The sequence below is a fragment of the Lissotriton vulgaris genome, chromosome 8 (genome assembly GCF_964263255.1).
Source record: "Lissotriton vulgaris chromosome 8, aLisVul1.2, whole genome shotgun sequence".
NCBI lineage: Eukaryota > Metazoa > Chordata > Amphibia > Caudata > Salamandridae > Lissotriton > Lissotriton vulgaris.
Genome location: NC_141696.1, coordinates 1,352,783,317 through 1,352,808,307, shown reverse-complemented (window position 1 = coordinate 1,352,808,307; position 24,991 = coordinate 1,352,783,317). Strand labels below are relative to the sequence as shown.

At 46.0% G+C, this 24,991-nt stretch overlaps 1 protein-coding gene across 3 annotated transcripts in view; it reads left to right on the top strand.

The window, feature by feature from the left end:
* The first annotated feature begins 257 nt into the window (after positions 1-257).
* Positions 258-24,991, top strand: part of CEP57 (centrosomal protein 57) — a 595,025-nt gene continuing 570,291 nt past the window's right edge. For 2 of the 3 annotated variants that reach the window (XM_086935295.1, XM_086935296.1), the window contains exon 1: positions 258-457. In XM_086935295.1, coding sequence (XP_086791421.1) covers positions 419-457 — 39 coding nt within the window. In that variant the 5' untranslated portion in view covers positions 258-418. The remainder of the gene's footprint in view (positions 458-24,991) is intronic. The other variant, XM_086935294.1, reaches the window with a different exon arrangement.

The window sequence follows — 24,991 nt, the reverse complement described above, 5'->3', positions numbered from 1 at the left end:
CTTCTCATTATTATATGACTCCTTTAAAGCTAGACCTATTCACTGCCAATGCTGTCTTGCATAATGGGAGTACATCTCCGTCCGCTCAATTTCCCTTGTTTTCAAGTGAATAAAACCTACAAGCATGAGAAACAGAGAACAGCTGCCATTTTACAACCAGGCAAGACGTCACCGTTTCCTAGCAATCAAAAGGGGGCGGTCGGTTCTGCCCCCGTAGCGTGGCTGGCTTTAACCCCTTCGTGCCGCGTTGCGTCACTGTGCGTCAGACTGACAGTGCTTGGCGTCGCACAGAGGGTTGCAGGACCTCGCGGTGTGAGCCCCGACGCGCAGCAGTAATAGGAGGAGCAACGCCTAGTCCGTAGGAGGTAGAGCTCCTCCCTGCGCCCCTCTCTGGCTCTAGTCCCGCCCACACCCTAGGATGGCTGCGGCAGCTGTACGCGCGCGCTCCAGCAAACAGGTAAGAGTTTTAAATGAGGACCTGGGGCACAGGGGTGACCTAGCATCACGAGGGTGGAGCGCGATCGCTGGCTACCCATCCCCAGCGGACTCTCACGGAACTAATCTTAATTCCCCATCAATATGATGAACTTCTATCACTTGACATGACCACCTATCCCTTACCGTTCTTGGGACACTCATTCAACTGACGCGGTTCTCCTCTTGCCTCAAATGCAATTGATTCTGAAGCGATTTGACCACATTCCCTTAGTTGGCGGACCCTCGCGCTTCTGGCTTTAACACCCCACCCCCCTCCTTTGAAATGACAGCGTCGTTGTCCGCTCTCCCACTTCACTTGCCTTCACCTTTGCCCAGGGGTTATCAGGGAGCTGCCCATTGTGCTTTATTCTTACTTAAGGATCCATTAACATGAATTGTGTATCATGCAGACAGTAACTTGGGCACCTGGAATAACAACTTTCAGGAGAAATTAAAGTGGCTGCAACTTAGTTTTGGCTTTATAAGTGGCAGCAGTTGTTATTTGAACATTTCATAGGTTTCTAGAAGAAATCAACCCTGACTGGAGAGAACTGATACCAAAGACTAGTGCCTGTCAGTATGTTGGACTGGAGGTTTACTTCATTTTGGCACGAGAATCCTGTGGATTTTGCCCTGGTCGTTTATACAGTGTTTGATGCAGTAATTTCTGTGCTCTTTTCCATATTAAGTACATTACCCGCTGCCATACCTGTTGCCTCATTGAGCCAGAAAGGAGGAAAAAACTGCCAGAATGAACAATTTCTGGGTGCATTGCCTGATTGAAGTCCCCAGTCACTATCATCCTTCGGAAATCTTGCAAATGGTTTGTGTCACTTTCGACAGGAAGCAATCTTGTCCCTGGTTCTGATCGCGTATGGTTTTTAAAGTCCTGATGTCCTTTGTGCATAAGCCGTTTGCCAGAACATTCTGCCTGCCTTCCTTATGTTCTGCCGTCTCCTTGGTGGTAAGGTATGAATTGTCAGTAGAGTAAAATCTCCACACATCAATTCTTAAGGCTTTTGTCCGAATAAATGTGTCTGTCCTACACAGTGGCGTAACGAAACTTGAGGGGGCCCCCCTGCGAGATAAGTGGAAGGGGCCTCCTGGACTCAATCAGGAGGTCTCCAGCCAGGGTATTGTGCTGAAGGAGCCCTTGGAGTTTGCCCCCCACACCACAGGTGATACGGTGCGTATGTTACGCCACTGGCCTGGTGCTCCTGCTGCCTTCTCCTTCACGGTTGCTGCTTGGTCTCTGTTCTTGTAGCCAGACATGGCCTCATCCTAGTAGCGTCTAATTACCTAGTCTCTTCTTGTGACACTATACTTCCTGCAGAAACCCAGGCATTTCTAAATGCTTCCGCAGACACGATGCAGGCCCTTCACTGCTGTTTTCTTACACTCTAAGCTACGGCTGATTTGGACTGAGAAGCCTCCCCTGAAATGTTGCTGTGAAGTGGAAGATCCAAATTTCCGCAAAGTTGAGCACTCATACCTGAAAGCGGAAGGGAGAACCCTTATTTATAATGTTGTTATTTGCTATGGGTTTATTGCCTCACTTGAACCAAGCTCATGTGCATTCCAGTTCCTACAGTAATGACCTTTCCATGCCCTGCTCTCTGGTCCTCTCTCCGATGATGCTTTGCTTTGGCACAAAGTTTGGTACCACTCTCTTTTCCCCTTGGGCCCCTGTGCGCTCCTTTGTTCTTGAAGCAATAAGACTTCAAGGGCTGTTTTGTGAACTTCTTTTTCCAGGGGCTTCCACCAGGGAATGGCTCCTGCTCCCTGGTACTAACTTCACGTGCCAGGTCTTTGCTTTTATGCATGTGAGAGAAGTTCGCTCCACTGTTAATTCTATTTTCATGCTCTTAATTGAGTCTTTGGAAAACCCTTTTCACTATACAAACAAACAACACAACTACTGACTCAGTGGTTTTTATTTTTCAACAGGCTGTTTTGTGTTAACTGTGTTAGCCCCCAGAATCATGATGATATGAAGGACAAAAATAGAGCAGATCCAAGATCTTTAACCCTGTATTAGATGACTAGGAAGCTGAGCGTTTGGTGGGGCAAATTCTCCAGCCACACACTCATATGCTTGACATAGTCTAGCAAACACTGCTTCTCAAAGACAGCTTTTTCTACCCCTTAAGTGCAGATTTGAGTTGGAGGGCTACTTTGGAAAATGTTTTGTATGGACTAGTAGTATCAGCACAACAGCAGAATCAAGAAACCTCTCAGTACTTGATCCCACAACTATTTAGTAACATCAGAAACTATGTTATGATTAAAACAGAAACAAAACAACAAACATTGGATCCAACACTGCAAAGTTATAGCAGTGTAAAGTACCTTTCCCATTTCCATGGACAGTCCATTAATTCCGGCGCAGTGCTCACAAGTGGCCCTGGAGTCTTCATCCCACTCCATTAGCACAGCATAACTCCAGCCTTCAGTCAACCTCTTGCCTTCAGGCAGGGTGCAGGGGCTAGATGAGTCAGTCACCTTGTGCAGCCAGGCCCCAAACTTCACAGAGTTCCTGGGACAGTGTCTCTGGCTTGACCAATGGCAAATTAGCAGAATAAGACTTGGATTCATGCTTGGCTGACAACACCTAGACCGCCAAGATTTCAGGCATGGGGTGCACCAAAGACAACACCCTTTCAGCCATACATCCTATATGGTGTAGCTTTCTGTCCAGGTAGTAAGCACAATATAAATCGCCAAGCCCTGATCAATGATAAACAAGATCCACTGCTTCTTTGCCACCATAAATGTATCTGTTCGTTCTTTCTTGGTGCAGACTGGGGGTGTGAAATGTCCAGCTCGCATGATGACTACGGGTTACCAATATTAAGTGCCCAAACGTGCAATCAGGATCAAACTAACAGCCCTGCCAAAAATGCGAAGTCACGCATTTATGGCACCTCCTGAGTTGGCTGCCAAACGGAGATGGAGCGCCACGCTATTAGCATTCATTAAGCACAGCTGCGCGGATCGTGCGCTGCTCTGGCAGCATGAGCTTACACTGTACTACACTCTACGGTGGAACTGCACTGCTCTGCTCCGATGTTGGGCTTTTATATGTTCACAATCTCTTATCTGCAAGCCAGGAGGTGGTGCCAATCCTGCCGACCAGGCTGGGCTCAGCTGCGCTCTAATTGGCTACAGCATCACACCATCATTCACAACAACTAAGAATCAACGAAGGGGGCGGTGCAAGTGGGTGGAAGTTTGTAAAAGTAATTGCAGTCCGCCTTTACTCGCACCCCCTCCTGTGGCTTTAATCTTGATGCTGTATGACTGGACCAGGCTGCTGGAGACTCCTCGTCGGGCTGTGGGTTTCAGTCAGTCTCAGCCTCAGGTGCAGACCTGTACTAGCCACTGAGGTTAGTCATATGTGTAAATAAATTTAGACATCAATCATAATTCCACAACATGGCGTCCCTGTACAGGTGGCCGTCTTGTGTGGGAATGTTGTGCACAGTACTCTCTCTCCCGTACTGAGGTTCCATTCAGGACCTGAGAGAGTGCAGCCACTGTCTACGCTCATCATAGTGTGGGTGTGTCATCCACTGCCTGCACACACCCGTGCTGTGCTCCATTCACGGCGTGAGAAAGCACATATCTTTTCCTGGTGTCTGTGCTTGTGGTGTGTCAGTGCCGTGCACTGCACACCCACATGTTGGAGTTCCATTCAAGGCCTGCGGGCCTGAATGAGCATGACTTCTGATCTGCAAAGAGCCGCTGGATGCAGGACTGTGGCTCGGACCGGAGGCGCTTTAATACAGTGTGACACACTAGGCACTACACACAAGACAAGTATTCATTCACTCAGAATAAGGGAACTGACACATATTTGGCTTGATCCATTTTCCATCTTTCAGCACCGGTACCTGGCTCCGTTCCTGCTGCTGCCCCCTTAATTATTGGTCTCCAAGAAAGTGACTTTTAACCCAGGACATGTCCTCTCTTGGAGGCGACAAATCCCACTGGGGGTATTTCTGACTGCCGTGGTGACGCTCGTGTGTTGTGCAGCTGGCATTGTACTCCACTATTAATGTCTGGGTCTCTAAGAAATATTATACAGTGTGTATCGCCTCTTGTACATCTCTGGTAATACATACTAAATGTTTAATATGAGGCGCCCTGACTTCCTCAGGTCTCCTTCACGCTTTATAAACATCCTGAAGTCAATACAAAATAAAATCATTCTCTGAGGATGCTGCTGCCTTTCCCTGGCTAACTCTTGTATAGTGTTTTAAGAGGGGCTGCGCAATCATGCCATGCTGTGACTGTCTTCAACAGCTGGAGTCCGAGAGTTTGCTCACTGCTGAGATTCGTGTAAGGGCCTCTTGCGCCCTGTTGCAGACTGGGTCCAAAGATGGATGTAATTTATGATTGTTATACGTTTCCCTTGTCTTTATTGCTTAATTTTGCTCGAGAGAAAGCGTCACTCATAGCATTTGAAATTTCACTCGTAATTACACTAAATTCATGACAATGTCACACATAGCGATCTAAAACCTTGCAGCTATGAACTAAAGTGGACACACATTAACAATAACTTGTGACTATAACTACAGCTATCCTGCTAGTTGTCTCCCACTCACCTGTGGCCTGCAGTTTCAGTGACTGGCACGGGCAGGCTGCAGAAGACCAAGGCCAGCAATTATAAAGTTATGGTCTTTCCGGTTTATGCATGGGATGATCCGGCCGCTTCAAGTGCAGTTTATAGTGCGCATGACCATACTGACCCAGCCCTGCCCCCATCAGATGCCTCACCCTAAGGCTGAAAACCACGCACCTGCGTGCAGCGCAAAATTGCATCACGTACGTACGCAGAGTTTAATTTATGAGGCGCAGCGGCGGGGGTTACTTTTAAAGTACGTTCCAGACGAACACTGCTTTTACTAATCTAGTGTGTGCCGAGGGGCCCCCTGGAGCTCGGGCCCCCCCGCAATGCGGGGGCTGCGGGGGCCTGTGTTACGCCCCTGGTCCTACATCAGAGGCAAACTTAGGCTCATCTGTTTGAGGGGATGTCTCCTGCAGTGTCAACTCCTGACCACTTATCAAAGGATGAATGCACACAGGGCCTTTTTACTGCCAGAGTTTATTCCCTTTACATTAGGGTCCCATTTCCCATCACGAGTTAGATATAAACGTTGTTGTATGATTTATCCGAATTGTAAATAAATACAGCATTCCTTATTTTGTATTTTTAGGTCCGCTTAGCGTTGCAGTGAGCATGCGCTGCTCGCTCTGCGAGACATATTGTTAGAGAGGAGATATCAGAAGGGGCTTGAAGCCCCGCCCCTCATTTTCATTGGATGGTGTCATTGTTTGTTAAACGGTGGCCTCCCATTGAAAATGAGGCTTCTTTGTTACCGCCCTTTCTCCTTTAAGTCCAGCCCATCTGGACTGGATTGTCTGCCTTTCGGCTGTTGTGAATCAATTTCTTATCTTTAGTGGGGCCATCTGTTTCTAATTAGCATGGCCTTAGCGTGTTCGCTTTCACAACCGCGCTTGTTTCCGGAAGTCTTGTTTATTTAATTAGTGCTGTTGGGGGGGAATGTTAGCGCAGATCGCACCCACAGCGGTATCTTGCCACGGACCCAACCTCGCCAAGGCTCTCTGTGTACCTGCTGGCACACACTGCTGCAGTGCTTGTTTTTTTTTTAGTGAGGTGGGGGTCTGTCAACCCTCAGAAGGTAACATCCGTCATGCCAGTCTCATCGCATGCCGGGCTGCAGACCGCGCTAGTGGATGGTTTCAGAGCGTTTCTTAAAATGCTAAAAGAAATAGGAAAGCTCAAATCGCCACCCTTGTTGGGGTGTAACTGCACTTCTCAGCAGACCTGCAATGGTTGCAGCACAAAAGCACTTCTCAGCAGACCTGCAATGCTTTTAGTGGGAGGATGTCTTCATTTCTTGGAAGAGACACTCAGCAGCACAGGGAGCACAGCTGGCCATCACTTCAGAATTTCCCTGGTACTCTGCTGGCTAGGGCGGTGCTAACATAACCCCCCCCTCACAGGCTCCTTTGTGCAGTCAGTGTGTAAGAGAGGTGCACTTTTCTTTCACACACCATACCGAACTCCCTCCCGGGGCATTCTCACTGTTTACTACAGTATGTGATTTTTGTGTTTGGGAAAGGTTTAGAAGAGAACATCGACCTGGATACAGGGTAAGCCGTGGCACAAACACCCTGTCCCCTCCCTCAGCACATGACGCAGGGTTCCCCCATGCAGCGTCCAGGTGTTCTGCACTGCACAGGTGATTGCTTTTCAGAAACTAAAACAAATATTAATTTAGCTGGACTGGTTGTTGCTTCAACTGTTCGAACCAAGGGGCACGCACATATTTAGTGTATTAAATCACAATTTCTAACTCGTGTTTTCAGTGTATAAAAAGGCAACAAACCAAGGATGTAGATATACTTTCCATATAGCGCTCCCTCTCCCGGTGCGTTAATCCACCTCACTTTTTTACTATACCTCGCTGTGCCCATTTATTGGCCACCATCTCAAGGTAGGCTCGTCTTTCTCCTTTCGAAACAGAATTAATGACCCTCATTTTATCACCCTGAGAAGAATGAAAGGCTGAACCAGCCGGTGTTTTATGCTTCGCCTTCTGCAGGTGCCAGGGCCATCCGGCTATCTCTGAGGTTGCTTGCATGAGCTAAGGGACATATCAAACGGAGGGGCTCTATTTAGATAATCTAGCGGCAAGAAACAAGGTGGGATCTTGAAAATAGAGAAGATAAGGCGTGGAGGCGGCGGGGCATAAATGTAGAGGTGCATGTGTGTTTGTTTATGTGGGCGAGCAGGGATCCCTCACGAGAAAATGGTGGCACGTTGAGAAAGAAGCGGGAATAGTATACCTGTGTGGGAAATGGTGGCTTTGTTTACATACTTGTGTGTCTGGAAGGCTGCACCCCATTCCATAAAAAATGCTGCGAGGTGGAGTGAGGCCCCCTGGGACGCGTTAGGACAAAGGGTGGCTCGTTGCAGGGCAGCTCCTGCTGCTGGGACCGGGGCTCCAGCTCTCTGCTGTTTTCCCCGTGGTGGTTTGACTTTTCCAGGGCAGAATCACGGCATTTACCACAAGAAGGCTCTCAAATTAAGGCTGGTATCACACCCTGTTAAGACGTTAATGGAGAGAGAGAGAGACTAACACGTCGCCAGAGGTTACAATAATTGTACAAAGGTTTAAGGGCGCACGTCTGTGAGCTGCATGGCGCGTGGTGTTTATTACGTTGAAACTACCTGCCTCCCTCAATGTTGGGTTTACCTGCAATAGGAACTGCCACTCGATAGCAGCATCTCTGGCGCACTAGTCTCCTCCTCCCCACGTCTGTAGCGGAGTATACCTGTTTGAACTTGGCATCCCATAGACACAAGGCATAGGATACATGTAACATTTTCTGATGTTTATGTAATATACATTGGTGCACAGTGTTAACAAAAGAGATTCATGTAGTCCTTATTTTTAAATACTGTGGTATAGTTTCTTCTCCTAAAACAACTGAATATTCCCAATTATAGTATTAATGCAAGGTCTTAGATTTTTAACTGTGGCACGCTTCACAAATGCCTTGTAAGAGTTAATGCAGTTATCTTAATTCTGAGATTTTATCATTTTCATTGGTGGTTTATGTGCACTAAACATTTTAAAGTTGTTCTGACAGTCTTTATATGGAAGGTTTGCACAGCAGACCTCTTTAGAAACCTTTGCTCCTCTCTGGCGAGTTCTAGCCACCAGTATCCCTGTTTTGCGCTGTCTCCCAATCAAATCCTCTCTCCATTCAATCCCATTCTGTCTGTCTCTATTTCCCTCTGTTCCTATCTGTTCTTTGCCTGTTCGCGCTCTGCTTGTCTATAACCCCCTCGCGTTCAGCATGTGCCTCTCTAACTTTAAGCCTGTTTCTCTTTGCCCTTGTATAACATGTCTCTAACCAACCCTCTCACTCTCTGTGGGCACTTCTCTCCGTCCCTGTCTATTGCATCTATGCCTTTTTTAGTGTTCACCCTCTGCCTCCCATAAGCATGCCCTTCCCTTTCTCTTCTGGCTCACTGCCTCATTTTAGCTCACCACCCCTAGATCCCCTGGAAGTATTCTGTACATAACCGGGTAAATTGGGTTCAAGCCATCTAGGTCAAAGAGGGCACCCACCCTCTTACAGCCTTCCTCTCGCCAGCGATGGAAGACTGGAGATGCGCATCCCGGCTGAAAGTCCGGGTTGTCAACGATAGGGGTCATTGGGGAGGGGAAAGTAGTCCACCCCTTTCGCTGCGCCAGTTGGTCCCATGCCTTTAGGGTCGGGGAAGTCACCTTGGGAAGAATAAAGACCTCATGCCCTATGCTTGCCCGACAACCACAACTGCCGCCATATGTTACAACCTGCCACCGTTTGGTCCATAAAGTTCCAAATGCTTGCTAGACAGGGCTCTGTTCCATTCTTCGATATACAGAAGACAGGACTCTTGAAAGTACGCCGTCAACAGGGGAAAGCCCAGCCCACCTGCTACCTTCGGAGTAGTAGCAATGGACAATACCAGCCGCGGCCTTTTATTGTTCCATAAGAACCTATTGAGAAGCCCCTGTAGCTTCCACAGAATACCCAATGGGGGACTCAAAGGCAGCATTTGGAAGAGATACAATATACGGGGGAGTATAGTCATTTTTATCGCAGCCAACCTCCCATACCAGGCCAAATTGAGACTGGACCAGCCGAAAGAGCCTTGGAGACATGATCAACTAGCAAGCTATAATTTAGGGACACCGTTTTAGCAATAGATGGGGCCAGTCGGACACCCAGGTATGGAATGTCGGATGTACCCATTGGAAGGCAAAGTCCTGCCGCAAATCCAGTAGTTCTGCATCAGGGACGGAGATATTAAGAATTTGGATTTTGAGAAGTTGACTTTAAAACCCGCTACTTTCTGGAATTCGAGGAGTTCCGTTGACAGACACCGCAGGGAGGAGTGAGGTTGGGTAATGACAGGATGACATCGTCCGCATACAGACTGATCTTATGAGTATCAGCCCCAAACTTGATCCCGGAGATACCGATGTTAGACCGAACACGTTGGACGAAGGGCTCCCTATAGAGCGGATAGAGCAACGGGGAAAGGGGACATCCCTGTCGCGTTCCCCTAGTAATGGGGAAAAGAGCAGATCTACAGCCATTCACACGCACTGCCGCCTTAGGGGCTGCATAGAGACACTGAACCCACCGCAGAAATTTGTCCCCCACTTTGAACGCCCTCAGCACAGCGAACAGATAGTCCCATTCTACATGGTCAAAGGCCTGCCTTGCATCAGTAGAGAGCAAGAAGGCCTGCGTCCGAGAGCGATGAGCCAAATCAATGAGGTGGAGCAACCGTTTAGTATTGTCCCTCCCTTGCCGAGTTGGGATAAATCCCGCTTGATTCGGCTCAATAACTCCACCTGAGGAACCTGCACTGGCTCCCCGTCAACAAGAGGATCACGTTCAGGCTCCGCACCCATGCACACAAGTCTCTCCACAACCTGGGCCCCAAGTACCTCAACGACCGCCTGACCTTCCACACGCCCACCCGCCAGCTACGATCCGCTAGCCTCGCCCTCGCTGCCGTACCACGCATCCGAAGAGCCACCGCCGGAGGCAGATCCTTTCCTACCTGGCGGCCAAGACATGGAACTCCCTCCCCATCCACCTTCGGCTGACCCAGGACCACCTCTGCTTCAGGAGGCAACTCAAGACCTGGCTGTTCGAGCAGTAGCGGGCCCCATCCCCCAAGCGCCTTGAGACCCTTCCGGGTGAGTAGCGCGCTATACAAGTGATATGATTGATTGATCAAGGGGCTAAGCCTCGCAGCCAGCACTCCCGCGAACAGTTTGGCGTCCATGATGAGCAGCGAGATCGCCCTATACGAGCCACACTCTTTAGGGTCCTTCCCGGATTTAAGAATAACCGTAATCGTCGCCTCTGCCATGGACGGAGTCACCGCACCCGTATCAAGAAAGGAATTAAAAAGGCGAGTTAAAAGAGGTGCCAGCTCCACGCAGTAAGTTTTATAAAATATGGCGGAGAGGAGATTTAGCTACCTTCAACCGCGCAATAGCAGATATGACCTCCTCGAAGCGGATCGCTGAATCCAAAGCATCCGCCAACTCCCGCTAGAGGGGCGTAATGCCACATGACTCAAGATAATCTGCTATTCCCCCAGAAGCCGCGCCCTCCCTTCTATATAAGGTCTGATAGAACTGACAAAGTGTCCAAAATGGAGGCATCAGTGGCTTGCTCAAGTGCCCGAGGGTCCCTGATGGATTGGATAGTGGTCAATTGAGTGCGCGCCCCCAACCTGTGCGCAAGCATCCTCCCCCCTTTGTCCCCACAGAGGTAGAACTTGTGCCTCAAACGCAACAAAGCATGCGCAGCCCTACCTAGGTCAAGGTGCTTCAGCATGCGTCTTTTTTCGTCTCCAACTCCCTCCAGACCCTCGGTGCCCCAGTCCTCTTATGGATCGTCTCCAAGCCACTAACTTCCTTCTCCAACTCAGCCCGCTTCTCTTTGCGCAGACAGGAATATGTCGCTGCAAGCTCTATAAATTCTCCCCGCACCACCAATTTCAAAGCCTCCCAGATTGATGCTAGGGGTGTATCCCCTACCTAATTTTCCGCAAGATAGTGAGTAATAGAGTCACGGATCTTTGCAGCCACAGAGTCCAAATAAAGCAACGAGTCGTGGAGGCGCCAGCCAGCCGGCAGCGGGCGAGCGCCCCTGGAAGTAAGTACAACTGAGATAAGCGCATGATCGGACAAGGAACGCGGCACAATGTCTACCGCCGACAAATGAGGCATAAGAGAGGACGAGGCCAGTAAGTGATCTAAACGCACATATGTCTTATGGGCTGCCGAATAGTAGGTATAGTCGTGCTCCTGGGGATGCTGAACGCTCCATACATCATGCAACCCTCCCTCCAAAAGCCACTGCTTTCCCCCCCCCCGTGACATCGCCTCCGCCTGGTGGAACTTCCGCTCGGACCTGTCCACTCCCGTTTAAATTACAATATTCAGATCGCTACCCACCAGAATCAGGGCGTCCGGCGATGACAACACCTGTGAGAGGGCCGCCTGCGAGAAGGACTCCTGCTTAACATTTGGGGCGTTGATGGGCCCTATTGTGAATTGCATCTTCCCCCATTGCACGCGAACAGCCAAAAATCTACCTTTAATGTCCACCACCTGGGAGATAACTTTGCAATGCGCGTGCGCGCTAAAAAGAATGGCCACCCCGTGCTTTATATTTGGACCAGAGGACCAAAGTTGGAGCGGAAAGGTTTTGTCTGCCATGCGCCTAACATCTTTAGAGAGGTGAGTCTCCTGCAACAGGCACACACCACTATCCGTGACACCACCATCCGCGTTCTCCAGGAGGGAGAGCATAGCAGCGCGCTTCACTGGGCTATTTAGGCCCCTAACATTGAGGCTCACTACCTTTAGGTCCCTACCCACCATATCAATGAAAGGAATAGATAGCAAATGCACGTCCCATCTCCAAAGCCCCTAGTGTACCACATTCCCTAAACTGATCCTCGGATCCTCGCCTAGGTCCCCCGAAAGCTGATGCGGAGCCCCCAAAACAACCCCAAACCCTCCACCCCAGCCCCAATCACATGAAAATCCAAAAGGACAAAGGACTCAAAGTTAGCCAGTACCATTTACGATACAAAACTTGTTTATTTTCTCTCAAGCAGTCATGCATATACCCCTAGTAATAAGCTCCCACTCTTTCTGCTCCGCACTAGCGTGCCTATCTCTCTGTTGTACTTGTACTGATAATAAAATAGATGTTTTTTAAAATCTCACTTGAGAGCGGGCTAAGTTATCTCCAGCGCCCCGGGTGTACTTTGAAGGTACTCACCCTGGCTCCTGTCACCTATGCACTGACACCTGGAGACGGACTACTCTATAACGGGAATTATTTTGCAAAACAGCGTAAATTTGACGACTACACATCACTCAGTTTTGGATTGTTGACGCTGTTCGGCGTCTTCATTTGTATAATTCTTCTGCGCCCCCCTTTCGGTTCCTATTTTGACAGTTTTCAGAACCCGCTGGACGCGAAATGTCGAGGATTCTGAAAAAATATATCTAATTACAGGTCAGAGGGACAGGCAACGTCAACAGACACGTGGAGGCGCTATTATTATTAGAAAAATGCTGTAACGCAACACTTATCTATTTTTTGGGACCAGAACTTCACAACGACTATTTCAAATTTCGATAGATTTCTTTTTCGTACGATAAATATATTCCTCTAGAAAATCCTGCAATCTGGGAAATATATATTTCATTTATTATTTATGTGATCTTTTAGCAGGGATTCTGCTCCTACACAGAACTGTGCATAGAGACTTGGAACCTCAGTGAATTAGGGTGTGCCAAAACTCACCTTAGTAGCCAAAATCCCCTACCAGGCTAGCAATCAGTGTCTCGTGTGTTCTTCCATAACCCCAATGATTAGACAACCCAGAACATGGAACTTAGATTACCTCAGGCAATGTGGAACACATGAACACTCTTTCGTTATACTCTCATGCCAGTCCAAAACAGGGAGTAAAAAGAGACGCGAGCAAGTTTGTAATATTTATTTCTAATGCTGTGTTCTCATGCGCAGTATCTTAGCTAATACAAGCAAACATATTCTAAGCAACAAACATTATCAGCATAGTTACTATTCCATAAGATACAAAGGGAGAAAGCATGTTACAATGCTAAATGGAAACAGGTTAGAATATACCTATATTTCACCCTCGATTGCTAGTAGGTTATTTTATATCTACAGAAGGTCTCTTGGGGTTACAAGGGCGGCCCCATACCTCTGGTCCTAGCAGAAAAGAATCACATCAGTTTCTGCACCAGCTCTCTGCATGCAAATGCTCTCCAAGTGAATGTGATCATGCATACGCAGTGCATTATTAAACGTGCCAAAATCAGAGGTGGCCACAGCTGCATATATGTTATGTCTAGAACGTGCGCTGATCAGTCCGAACAACAACCACTGTGTTGAAGTAACCTTGAAGGCCTTGGCACTCACTGTTTGGACAAAGCTTACCAAGCAAGGCTGCTAATTTAGAAAAACATATTATTCTCGTGTGAAGCAAAACACTCTGCTAACTATATATTATATGTGTGCCGTGTGCAAAAAGGTGACAGAAAGGAAAAATGGCGTTTAAACTTCTAAGAAGCTCATGTCAACTTAACACAGTGTAAAGGCAAGGCTCATCCCCTTGACAACCTATCTTGATCTGAGCACGGAGAAGAAAAGGGACAATTTTTGTAAAGCAGAGTTCAAAAACTACAGTCAGAACCAAGTTCAAATTGCCACAGTGAAAAAACAGGAGCAAACTCCTTAAATTGAAAGTACTTCAAATCAAGCAAATTTTGCCACGGAAATATGGAAGCCAATAGGACTGGGTGGAAAAAAGTGAAATAGAGAAAAAAATGTAAAAAAAAAAATCTAATGTCCAGCATGTGACCTCGGCCATGTAAGAGAGAGAAGCGATAATACACCTCACGCCTAACAATGTATATGCAAAATATTTAGCCTCCAATAGGGAGTCACTATCTCCATCTGAAAACCGTTCAGCCATCCAATTCAGCAAAGGGAAAGAACGTACATGTTCTTCAATTACTGGAGCCTCTAGCACCATCAGAGGGCAACTCAGTGTTTCGTCAGTGAAACTGCGTGCCAGGAAATCTTGCGCCGCTGCGAAAACATTCCAACGTCCCAGGACTCCATGCAGCTCTGCAAAGGCCATAATCCCTCCGCCAGAACAAAGCCATTCATGAGCAACTAAGGGGCTCATAAGCTGATCATAATCCACATTGGAAGACACCGTATTGCAGAGACACAAATCCAGGGCCCAGTCGAAATTGCAACTCGGGCAATGAAAGACAGGCTGGATGCATGTGAAAAATGAAAATCGAAATGATGATCCATAAGCTGCACTCAATGTAGCAAGAGGCAGCGCTCCATAATATTCAAGCATTCGGTTGCAGAGCAGCAACAGTCGTGACAGATCTTCTCGCAACACAGGACGTGCATCCATTTTGAAATAAACAAAACAGAAGTACGGCTGCAACCAGAGCGACTATTAAGGGAAATCCACCAAACAGGTTAGAAAAACTCTAATGAAAAAATGCCGGGAACACACTGAATATAGTTTGAAAAGAATTCATAAGGCCACTGCCAACAACTTTAAAAAGTGAGCCAGCCCTGAGGTGGAGGATGCATTCAAGATAGTATGAATTAACTCACCAAAATGCAAGGGCAAATCCGTATTTAATAAAGCATGCACTTCTGTGCGGGTGTTTGCCACGTGAATGACAAATGTTTCACGAGCAGATGTGAGGGCGACTTCTTTCTGAGACAATAGAGCTCGTATACGACTCATCTTGTTGAACTCTGCTTTCAAGGTCGGAATCGTCGGCCAGATGGAAACATCGAGCTTCCCATGCGGACGAGGAAACATTACATTTTTTCAATAGACTACACGCTCACTGACTGTAACCACGTAAGGAATTCCGGCTACCATCCAACAACAATCTTCATTATTTAAAAGTAAATAACTCCTGTTTGCCAGTAACGCAAATGTGGGTATGATAGCAGGTGCCGGTGTACCTTTTCAAAATACAGGCTCGTTTTGATTACAAGAGCCATGTAATTGGATATTCCTACACAATAATGAGTGATCTGGTGTTGTAGTGCAATCCTCACCATTCAAATAAACCTCTTTTACCTCCCTAAGGCACCTATAGGTAAATGGTAACGACCAAGTTTCATGAAGATAAGCGGTGCCCAAAGGTTCATATCTGCCTATTGCGTAGTACTTCATACAGGCCTCGAACTTGAAAAGGGGAAAAGGTAAAGTTATTATTAATCCGTGGATAAGCCACATTGCAGAATTTGTCTCTGCCACAGAAAATGGTAACGGTTCTAACTTTTCAATGTGTAACATAGAAAAAGTTGCATCTTTCATTGACATAAAACGTTGCTTTTCAATCAAATTAAACGGGGCAAATAATGAGGAAGTATTCATGTAGTGCCAAGGCACTTTCCATGATTTCAATGTTTGCAAGGTCCAGGCAAACTGCATAATAGAACACAATTGATTTTGACCATGGTTCGGGCTGGACTGTTCCCATGAGGCACAGGGTGAAGGCTGATTTGCATATGGCCATGCCTGAACTGGGGTGGTGTGGAGTGCAAAAAAACGAGGGATTTAGGCCCAGATCTCTGTACTGGGGTGAATATATGACATTGTTCTGCATTCTGTCCATCAACTGTTGTTTTTGCATTTATCACCCAGAGTGGGATGTGTATGCTCAGACGTGAGTCCCATGTTCTCCACACCACTGGAGTCAAGCTATCCTAGCTGAAGAGGGCTGATAGCCAGAAACCGGTCCTAGGATGCTTGATTCCGGTCCAGGAAAGACTTGGCTTGGCAGTTTGGGCTGGACTGTTCCCATGAGGTACCGGGTCAAGGCTGATTTGCATATGGACATGTCTGAACTGGGGTAGTGTGGAGTGCAAAAAAACGATGGATTTAGGCCCAGGTCTCTGTACTGGGGTGAATGTACGACATTGTTCTGCATTCTGTCCATCAACTGTTGTTTTGCATGGTACAAAACAGACACATCATCTTGCACAATATCAACAACAGATGACACAATATTATCTAATGTGTAAATGCGGGAAGAACGCGTGTTAATGCTGTTATCTACAACTGATGGCACCTTTTCCAAATTTGCTTGATCTATTGCTCTAATGCGGGAAGCCGCCTCAATTTAGGACAGTTTCCAGACTTCGTTGTAAATAGCATATATACATCTTTTAGATCTGCCAGAAGCCGGCCCTTGACAAAATCATTCAGATCAACATCGTCAGTCAATTTAGATAAATGCAGCTTAACTGACTCTAAACGGTGCTGGCAAGAATCTCCACTTTTGTGCCCCAGCAACCAACCCTTAGGATCCAAAATGGATATGTTAAAGGTAGAATTCAGTAACGGAGTCTGTAATTCTCTGATGGAAAACTTGGTATTATTATCCCAACCGGAATATTCTTCAAATTCAGGAAAAGAAGGAGCATTTAAGTTTTTTAGTGGTAGCCAATCCAAAACAAGTTGTTTGTGAAATTGTACAATTCAAAAACCACATATGGTTTGGGATGAGGCATGCACGATGCAAAGCCTCGGTGCCTTGCACTTGCCAATCTTCAGAACCCCAAACAGATTTAAGATCAATAGTATCTTTCCACAGCTCGTAGCTCCCAACAGCCAATTGGTCTAAAAAGGACTTCGAATACAATAATTTTGTGTGGGTAAGTCTAACCTTGGATGTGGACTTTTCAGTCATTTTAAAATGAAATGCATTGGGATTGGACTGATTAAAATCAGTAAAATAAGTGAATCTCTTTAAAAGAGAAGCGGAACTGCTTTGTACAGGAGCGGGACAATGTTCCCATTGTGTATAATTAACAGTATTCCTCCTGGTATTAGCTTTATGCAGGCAGTGATTGCCAAAGTGTTGGTAGCGAAACAAATCACCATAATTCGCGGAATTTAGATACAGATCTTCAGCATCAAAGGCAGCATAATATTTCAAATCAGAAAAGAAAGCTTCTACGGCCTGAACATTCCAATCATCAGAACGTATATTTTGTTTAACCACATCCCCCATAGAAACCCTTAGGACATTTGGGACATTTATAACCTCTGTGGGCCAGTGGATTTGATATCTAATAGCATCCCACACAATCCCATCTAAGACTGGCCAAGTAGTGATGTTAACAAAAGCCAGGTCCCTCTTCAATCTGTGTGATGAGGAATGGGGAGCCAATGTTCCATTAATATGTCGAATGCATGTTCTCTCTTCAACATAGTGTCCGTTGACAAGGCGGAAAAAATACACCACAAATCCAATTGACATGAACAGGTAAATCGAAAAAAGCACCAACCAAATGTAGGTCCAAGGAGGAATCAAAAAATGTTTTTAAACCATGTTGCAAAAACAGAAATCTTTGAAGACGTCTTCGATGTGTGAGAGTCAGTCAAATGAAAATCTGGATTCAGTAGCCAAACAAGTTTGCAAATCGGGCATCGATAAGTCAGTGGGGTAAGTATATTCAGTCTCATCGAGGTGAGCATCAGTTGGTGAACTCAATAAAGGACTTGAAACGGCAGGCATCTCGAGGACAACATCAGGCCTGGGGTTAAGAGCTGGGGAATTTCTCAAAATCGCTGGACATGAGAATGCCAGAGTCATCGAAGAAGAATCGGCCACTCTGTGTAGTTTGACATTGTCAATGGAGATGTACCTTTTTAGGTCGAAGCCTGCGTTGCAGCGCAGCTGCTGCAGGCAAAGAGATATTGGGAGCAGGGGATTTCAGTATGGCGAGAAGCCACACCCCTTTTTTCCATTGGCAGGCCTCTCGAAACGGAGGCGTGCCATTGGAAAAAGCTCCTGTTTAGCAGATTTGTCTGCTCTGGATACTGCCTCTCGAGGACTCCATGACCTGCCTTACGGTAGCACGACAATATTTTTAGAAATATCGCCTTGGCAACTATGAGTCAGGTCAGGGAGTCCTGGAAGGGCGGGATTCAGTATCCTGTTTCCGTGCATGCTTGTTTAGTTAAACTATTTGCACTCAGCTGGCGAAAAGAAAACAATTGCGAAGAGGAGAAAGTACAAAATGCTGAAATGTAACTGCAGGGAGAAAAAAAGTATTCTTTCTTTGTGGCAAACACTGCAGCGACCCGAGTCAGAAGTCAGGCGGCTGTGCTTGGTTGGAAGCAGAGAGTCCCGCATGTGGCGGCCTCAATGCAGCTCACGAGACACCGATGTCCCAAAAGTGGAGTCTCAATCGCAATAAGAGCCCAAAGCTTATGTTTTTATTTGATATGGTATGAGAATTCCCAAAGATTTAAAAACGGCCGGCTTCGATATGTATGGTTTGGGGCTACGCCACACATTCAGTAATGGCGCAGCTCCCAGGGCTGCCGCCACGCTCCCACGATTCAGAAAAGGGGGGTGGTGATGAACAGAGTGTCTGAATTAAGCAGACCACTCTTACCCAGTCCAAAGATCAGGGCTTGATCCATCACCGTTATTTATCTCACTGCACCATCCCAGCTCAGAACATGGCTATACGCAAATCAGTCTGTCCCTGGCCCAGTGCATCATGGGAACAGGGCAGACTAAACTACCAAGCCAATTCTTCACCAGAAAGGAGACAAGCTACCGGGGACCGGTTTCTGGCATTTCAGCCATCTTCGGCCCGGCTTGCTTGAATCCTGATGGTGCAGTGAGAAAGGGACTCATGTCTGAGTATACCCTGCCACACCTATAGTGGCCAAAAATGATTCAGAAAAGGGGGTGTTAGTATTTTTATCCCTACCTAGTACCGAATGCGGCCCAGTCGGAGAATTGAGCCAGGGATTTCAGCGCCAAGCGGCCGCCAGGACAACATCACTCAGCGGCCCACACTGAACTTTCGCAACAGCGTGTACGTGGAGGCCGCGGGCCTGCCGGGTGGCCAATGGGCCCGGAGTCGGAGCCTCGCCTGGGCTCAAGCTGCCTGCAGAGCCACGGCCAGCCCTTGCAGGGACTAGAAGCGCCACCTGTCCTCAGCCTCTGGACACACAGGCACATCTGCGGCCAGGCTGCGTCTTGAAGCTTCATTTCCCTCTATTATTGCCCTGTATAATGCCCCGTTATTGTATCCAGCACCTGGTTATTGCCCTGCCATATTGTTGTGTCTAGTTATCCTCGCTGACGCCTTATCATTGTCACCCAGGGACTTAGTCACAACTGCAAGCTGGCTCGGAGGCGTTGAGAAACCTTTCTTTGTAATACCCCCACGTAGAGTAGAATTGTCAGAAAACTACTTATTTTTGTATCTGCTGTGCTACTTTCACGCGAAAGGGATCTTTTTTTCCGATTGTGATGGCCACATTGAGAAATTAATTCAAGAGAGCTTATTTGTATTTTTGGCCGTCAATAATAGATAATACATTCTTAGACTTTGCTTGCCTATGGGTGCTATTAATTCGTAATTTTAATATCAAAATTGGTTTGCTTGGATTGACATTCTGAAGGCTATTACTGATAAAAGCTTTTTTAAAGGATTTAAAGGAACAGCGTGCAGTCCGCCACTGGCCCCCACTCTCGTATTGTTTGTTGCTGTGAACACCATGTAATGAAGTACAGTCCCAGGGGAATTGAAAAGGTACTATATTTACAGGATTCCCACAGACTTTTACTACATCGCCCTGCCAGGGCTGCAGCTGCTCGGCATGGTGTGCCCGTGCAGACTCAACCCACCATACCCCGAGCTCTGGCTTTTCATGCTAGTTTGCAGGAGGAACTCGCTTTTTGGTCTCCCTCTCTCCCTCTCCCCATCTCCCCCTCTCTCTCTCCCTCCCCTCCGTCCTTCGCTCTCGTCCTCCCCCTCTCTTCTTCCGCTCCCTATCTCTCTCTACCCTCTCTCCTTTTCCCTCTCTCCTTTTCCCTCACTTCCCTCTCTCCCTTTCCCTCTCTTCCCTCTCCTCTCTCCCCGTCTGTCTCTCTCTCCTCTCTCCCTCTCTCTCTCTCCTCTCTCCCTCTCTCTCTCTCCTCTCTCCCTCTCCCTGCTCTCTCCCTCTCCCTGCTCTCTCCCTCTCCCTGCTCTCCTTTTTTCTCCCTCTCCCCATCACCCCCTCTGCCTGCTCTCCTCTCTCTCTCCCTCCCCTCTCTCTCTCCTCCGTCCTTCGCTCTCGTCCTCCCCCCTATCTTCTTCACCTCCCTCTCTCCCTCTACCCTCTCTCCTTTTCCCTCTCTCCCTTTCACTCTCTCCCTCTACCCTCTCTTCCCTGTCTGTATCTCCCTGTCTGTCTCTCTCTCCTCTCTCCCCCTCTCTCTCTCCTCTCTCCATCTCTTTACCCTCTCCCTCTCCCTGCTCTTTTTTCTCCCTCTCCCCATCTCCCCCTCTGCCTGCTCTCCTCTATCTCTCTCTCTCACTCTCCCTCCCCTCTCTCTCCCCTCCGTCATTCACTCTCGTCCTCCTCCTCTCTTCTTCCCCCTTCCTCTCTCCCTCTACCCTCTCTCCTTTTCCCTCTCCCTCACTTCCCTCTCTCCCTTTCCCTCACTTCCCTCTCTCCCCCTCTCTCTCCTCTCTCTCTCCCCCTCTCTCCATCTCTTTACCCTCTCCCTGCTCTCCTTTTTTTCCCTCTCCCCATCTCCCACTCAGCACCACTCAGCACCACTCAGCACCACTCAGCACCACCACAGCATCACACGGCACCACCACGGCACCACCACGGCACCACCACTCGGCACCACCACATCATCACTCAGCATCACCCCAGCACCACTCAGCGCCACCACAGCACCACTCAGCGCCACCACAGCATCACTCAGCGCCACCACTGCATCACTCAGCGCCACCACTGCATCACTCAGCGCCACCACTGCATCACTCAGCGCCACCACTGCATCACTCAGCGCCACCACTGCATCACTGGTTCAAATATGTTCTTTCAATGTTTCAAGCTGTTTTCAAGCTTTATTACAAATCACAAAAAGATGTTAATATTTCACTTCTGTTATTGGATTTTCGTCACCATAAAAAACACTTAACATAATCGTCCCAAAAGTTATTTACAAAAGTTTAAGCTATTGCCATTACAAATTAAATAAATTATTTAAGTATTAATTATTTAAAAAAATGTAAAAGCAATTGTTATTTGTAATATCAATACATCTAAGTCCCGTAAATATAAAACATTTTTCATTACAAATGCTATAGGTGTCACATTTGCGAAAGTTATAACTATTGGCATTGTAAATGACAAAGCTATTAATTTAGCTATTTTCAAAACCAACACATAAATAATAAAAATATTAATTTCTAAGACCAATAGCTCAACCTTTCCTAATGCGAGCCCTATTGCATTTCCAATGCTTGTTATAGTTATCACGCTGCACAGCATGCACTGTGCTTAGTAAAATAGATAATTTCATTTGCACAGCTGTCCACGGTAATTCTTAATTTCGTTCCGTCTGGAGTTTGAGTGAGAAGATGCGTCAAATCGGGTATTCAAAAGTGCCACCATCTTTTCACAAATATATAAGTAGTGGTTTCACGAATCTACTTCAAATTAAATGTTCAAAACATAGACAACGGCGTGCTTTGTTTGGAAAACTGGTAGCGCACACAGGTGTTTTAATGGGATTTATATTTGCTATTTTGATAGGTGTTTATTTGATGCCAAAAGTAAACAATTTTTGGACACAATGCCTGCTGCTGTGTGCTGTCTGTGCACACTGCAGCCAACTTTGTAAGTGTTCTAATGAGGTTCGCCCATCTCTGCAACAGGGAAACAGCCATGGAGGGAGAAATTGTTTGCATTAAGTGACCGGTCTAAGCACCAACCAGTAGGAAAGGTGAAAAACACAACGTTGGTAATTCTAAGCACAAGTGGTATAATCTTGCAAGTTGCACAAATTTGCATTTCGTTGTATTGCCCTAGTGTGTCCTTATTAGATGCGGGTGAATTCAAACCTTTATCTCAAGCATTCAATTACACACTGGATTCTGCTTTCTGATTGGTTGAGTGGGTTCTGTTGTGAAATAATATGTTGATGTTGTGTTTAAGTTTTGTCGTCAGATTGTTGCAATGTTCATCATTGTTCGGTGTGTGTAGCTGTAGATTTAGGAATGCAAGTAAATGTCTTTTACAACGTTGGTGTGAGCTACAAAGCTATGGCAAAAATATGAATACCCAATTAGAAATCTTCTTTTTGTCTGGGGGACAGAAGTTTTTCAATTGTAGCAGCAAAGGCATAGAATTCTCTGCAATATTTGCTTTCTGCTCTAATTCTACTATACTGTTAAAGAAAGCTCTGGAAACGTATATACAAGGCTTAAAGTAAAATGAAACTGGGAGAAGGTCTCTCAAAGGGGTGTGGTCAATCTAATAAAGGACGTGGCTTATAACAAGTAAACACAAAATCTGTGCTTAGCATACTGTGCCACACTACTGGTATTTTGCTGCTTCTGTTATAGCATCCACATATATAATACAAGAAGTAACATTACACCAACAACAAGCCAAGACTATTGGCTTTGCCAATAGCTGTTAGTTGCATATTACTAAGGACAGTTGAAAAATGTGCTGCTTCTCTGTGCTTGTTTTAACAGCATCATGGTGTTTGAGGACGCGTAATATCTAAGACTAGATTTTCATAATCTTCATAATCGCGCTATCAATTCAATTCAAAGAATCTTTATTCGAATTTTTTCAATTCATAAAAGTACATATCATAGTACATATTCCATAAAATAATATTATCCATTAAAATACAGTAAAAACCGGTTAGATTATACTATCTAAACGTTTTCCATCATTTTGCGTGCACCAACTGCAATTTTTAACAGTGCCTGATAGGATTGTTCCAGAGTAATAGGTCTATGTTTTAAAAAAAACGGAATTAGTAACCATTTTGTATATTTCACATAAAATGTACAACAAAAAAGAAAGTGCAGGTCGTTTTGTGTAGTTTGCTCATCACAGGGGCAGCTAATTTTAACTGCACTTTGCTGGTGACCCAAAGGGAACTTTAACAAATACCTCACAGTGCCAGCCCTTAAACGGAACAATAAACTTCTTTCCCAACTAGTCAATGATAATGTTAAATACAATGCAAAAGAACATCTAGGTGCCTCAATATTCAGGTACCTAGCGACTGTGGTTTTCCCTGATTCGATCGTCTATCTTTTCAGTAATTAAAGTGCTTTTAGTGCTTCTTTTCAATTCAGATTTCTTAACAGTACTAGCCTCATTGGGGTTAGAAAAAATATTTCCCATGCCGACTTCCTGCAGGCTAGTATGCACAAATGAAAGCCACGGGATCTTCCTCCCTCTTTCGCAAAACAGTCAGTTATTATCTCTTGTGTAAGTTTTGCTGACTGGTTCGTCCAAACCGAATGCCAAAATAAAGCTGGGCGAGTATTAACAAAATCTGAGACAAATTGTAGATTTAGTTCACTATGTGTAATAAAATTAGATGTATAAATTGGGACTCTTAACAATTTCCTGCAGAACCTATTCTCTATTTGCTGGATAGTGGTACTTTTCCCAATGCCCCATACTTCTGCCCCGTAGGTCGCTACCGGGACACACTGTAATTTAATTTTTTTTACAATCGCTTTAATGGCATCATATCTCTTTGGTCTTGGAATACTTAAAATTGAGTTAGTGGCCTTTGAGAATTTGCCCGTGGCCTGGGCCAAATGCCCAGTCCACGAGCCATTCGCAACAAAAGTCACTCCCAAATATGGGAAATTATGGGTTGCAGTAAGTTTTCCTTCTCCAACCTGTATGGAGTTCATCTGTCGCTTGCCTGGCCCACAAGATTTTTTAAAATTTACCCTCGAATCTAATTTGTCCATATAATCTGTAAAATTTAAGACCAAAGTACGGTGAGTTAGGTGCTCGTCCCAGTAGTACTGCATTGTCTGCATACAGAAGAGCAGGTACCGGTTTGCCATTTACTAACGGGACATCAGGGGTGGATTTTTCAAGGTGCTTACTCAGGCCATTAATATAGATTATGAAGAGCAGGGGTGCTAAAACACACCCCTGTCTAACTCCTCTACCTACCTATCTTAATTATTGCTGATAATTCTCCACCCATACCTATTCTCACTCTGGATTTTGAATCTGTATGTAAAAAAGCTAATAAGTGGACCAGGGCAATATACAGACCATACTCCAATAAAATGGACCAAAGTTTGGACCTGGTAACAAAATCAAAAGCTGAAGACAGGTCCATAAATGCTAAATAAATAGGAACTGACCGTGCAATGTTATATTCATCAATTATTAGTTTCAAGTTGAGGCATTGTTCAACTGTACCGACCCTGTTTCTAAATCCTAATTGGCATGAAGACAAGATCCCACTGTCTTCTATCCATGTAGTAAGCCTATTATAGATTACACGGCCTAAAATGTTTAAAGAGTTATCTAACAATGAGATAGGCCTGTACTTCATGGGATCAGACCTGTCTCCTTTCTTATGTATGGGGACTATTATACTAGTACCCCAAGTTTCTGGCATTTTGGCTTTAGGAAGACTATAAAAAACATTCACCAGTATTGGAGCCCATAAACCAGGTTGCCATTTGATAAGGTCTATGGGTAGCCCATCTGGGCCAGGGGCTTTATTTCTGAGACTCTGGGCAATTGCTTCTTCCACTTCTCCCAAGTAAAAATTAAAGTTATTAGATGCCTCGAAATCGTTTATATGCTCGCTATTCAATAAAGAGGCATACATTTTTGAGAAGTGGCATTCCCAAGTGTCACTGGCAAATATGCAGCTAATCGGGGTGAGTTGTTGACCCATATTTCGAAGTTCTTTAACTGCGGGCCAGAATAATTTACATAGCTTCCCTTCCACAGTTTCAGGCAGGGACTCCCAACGTT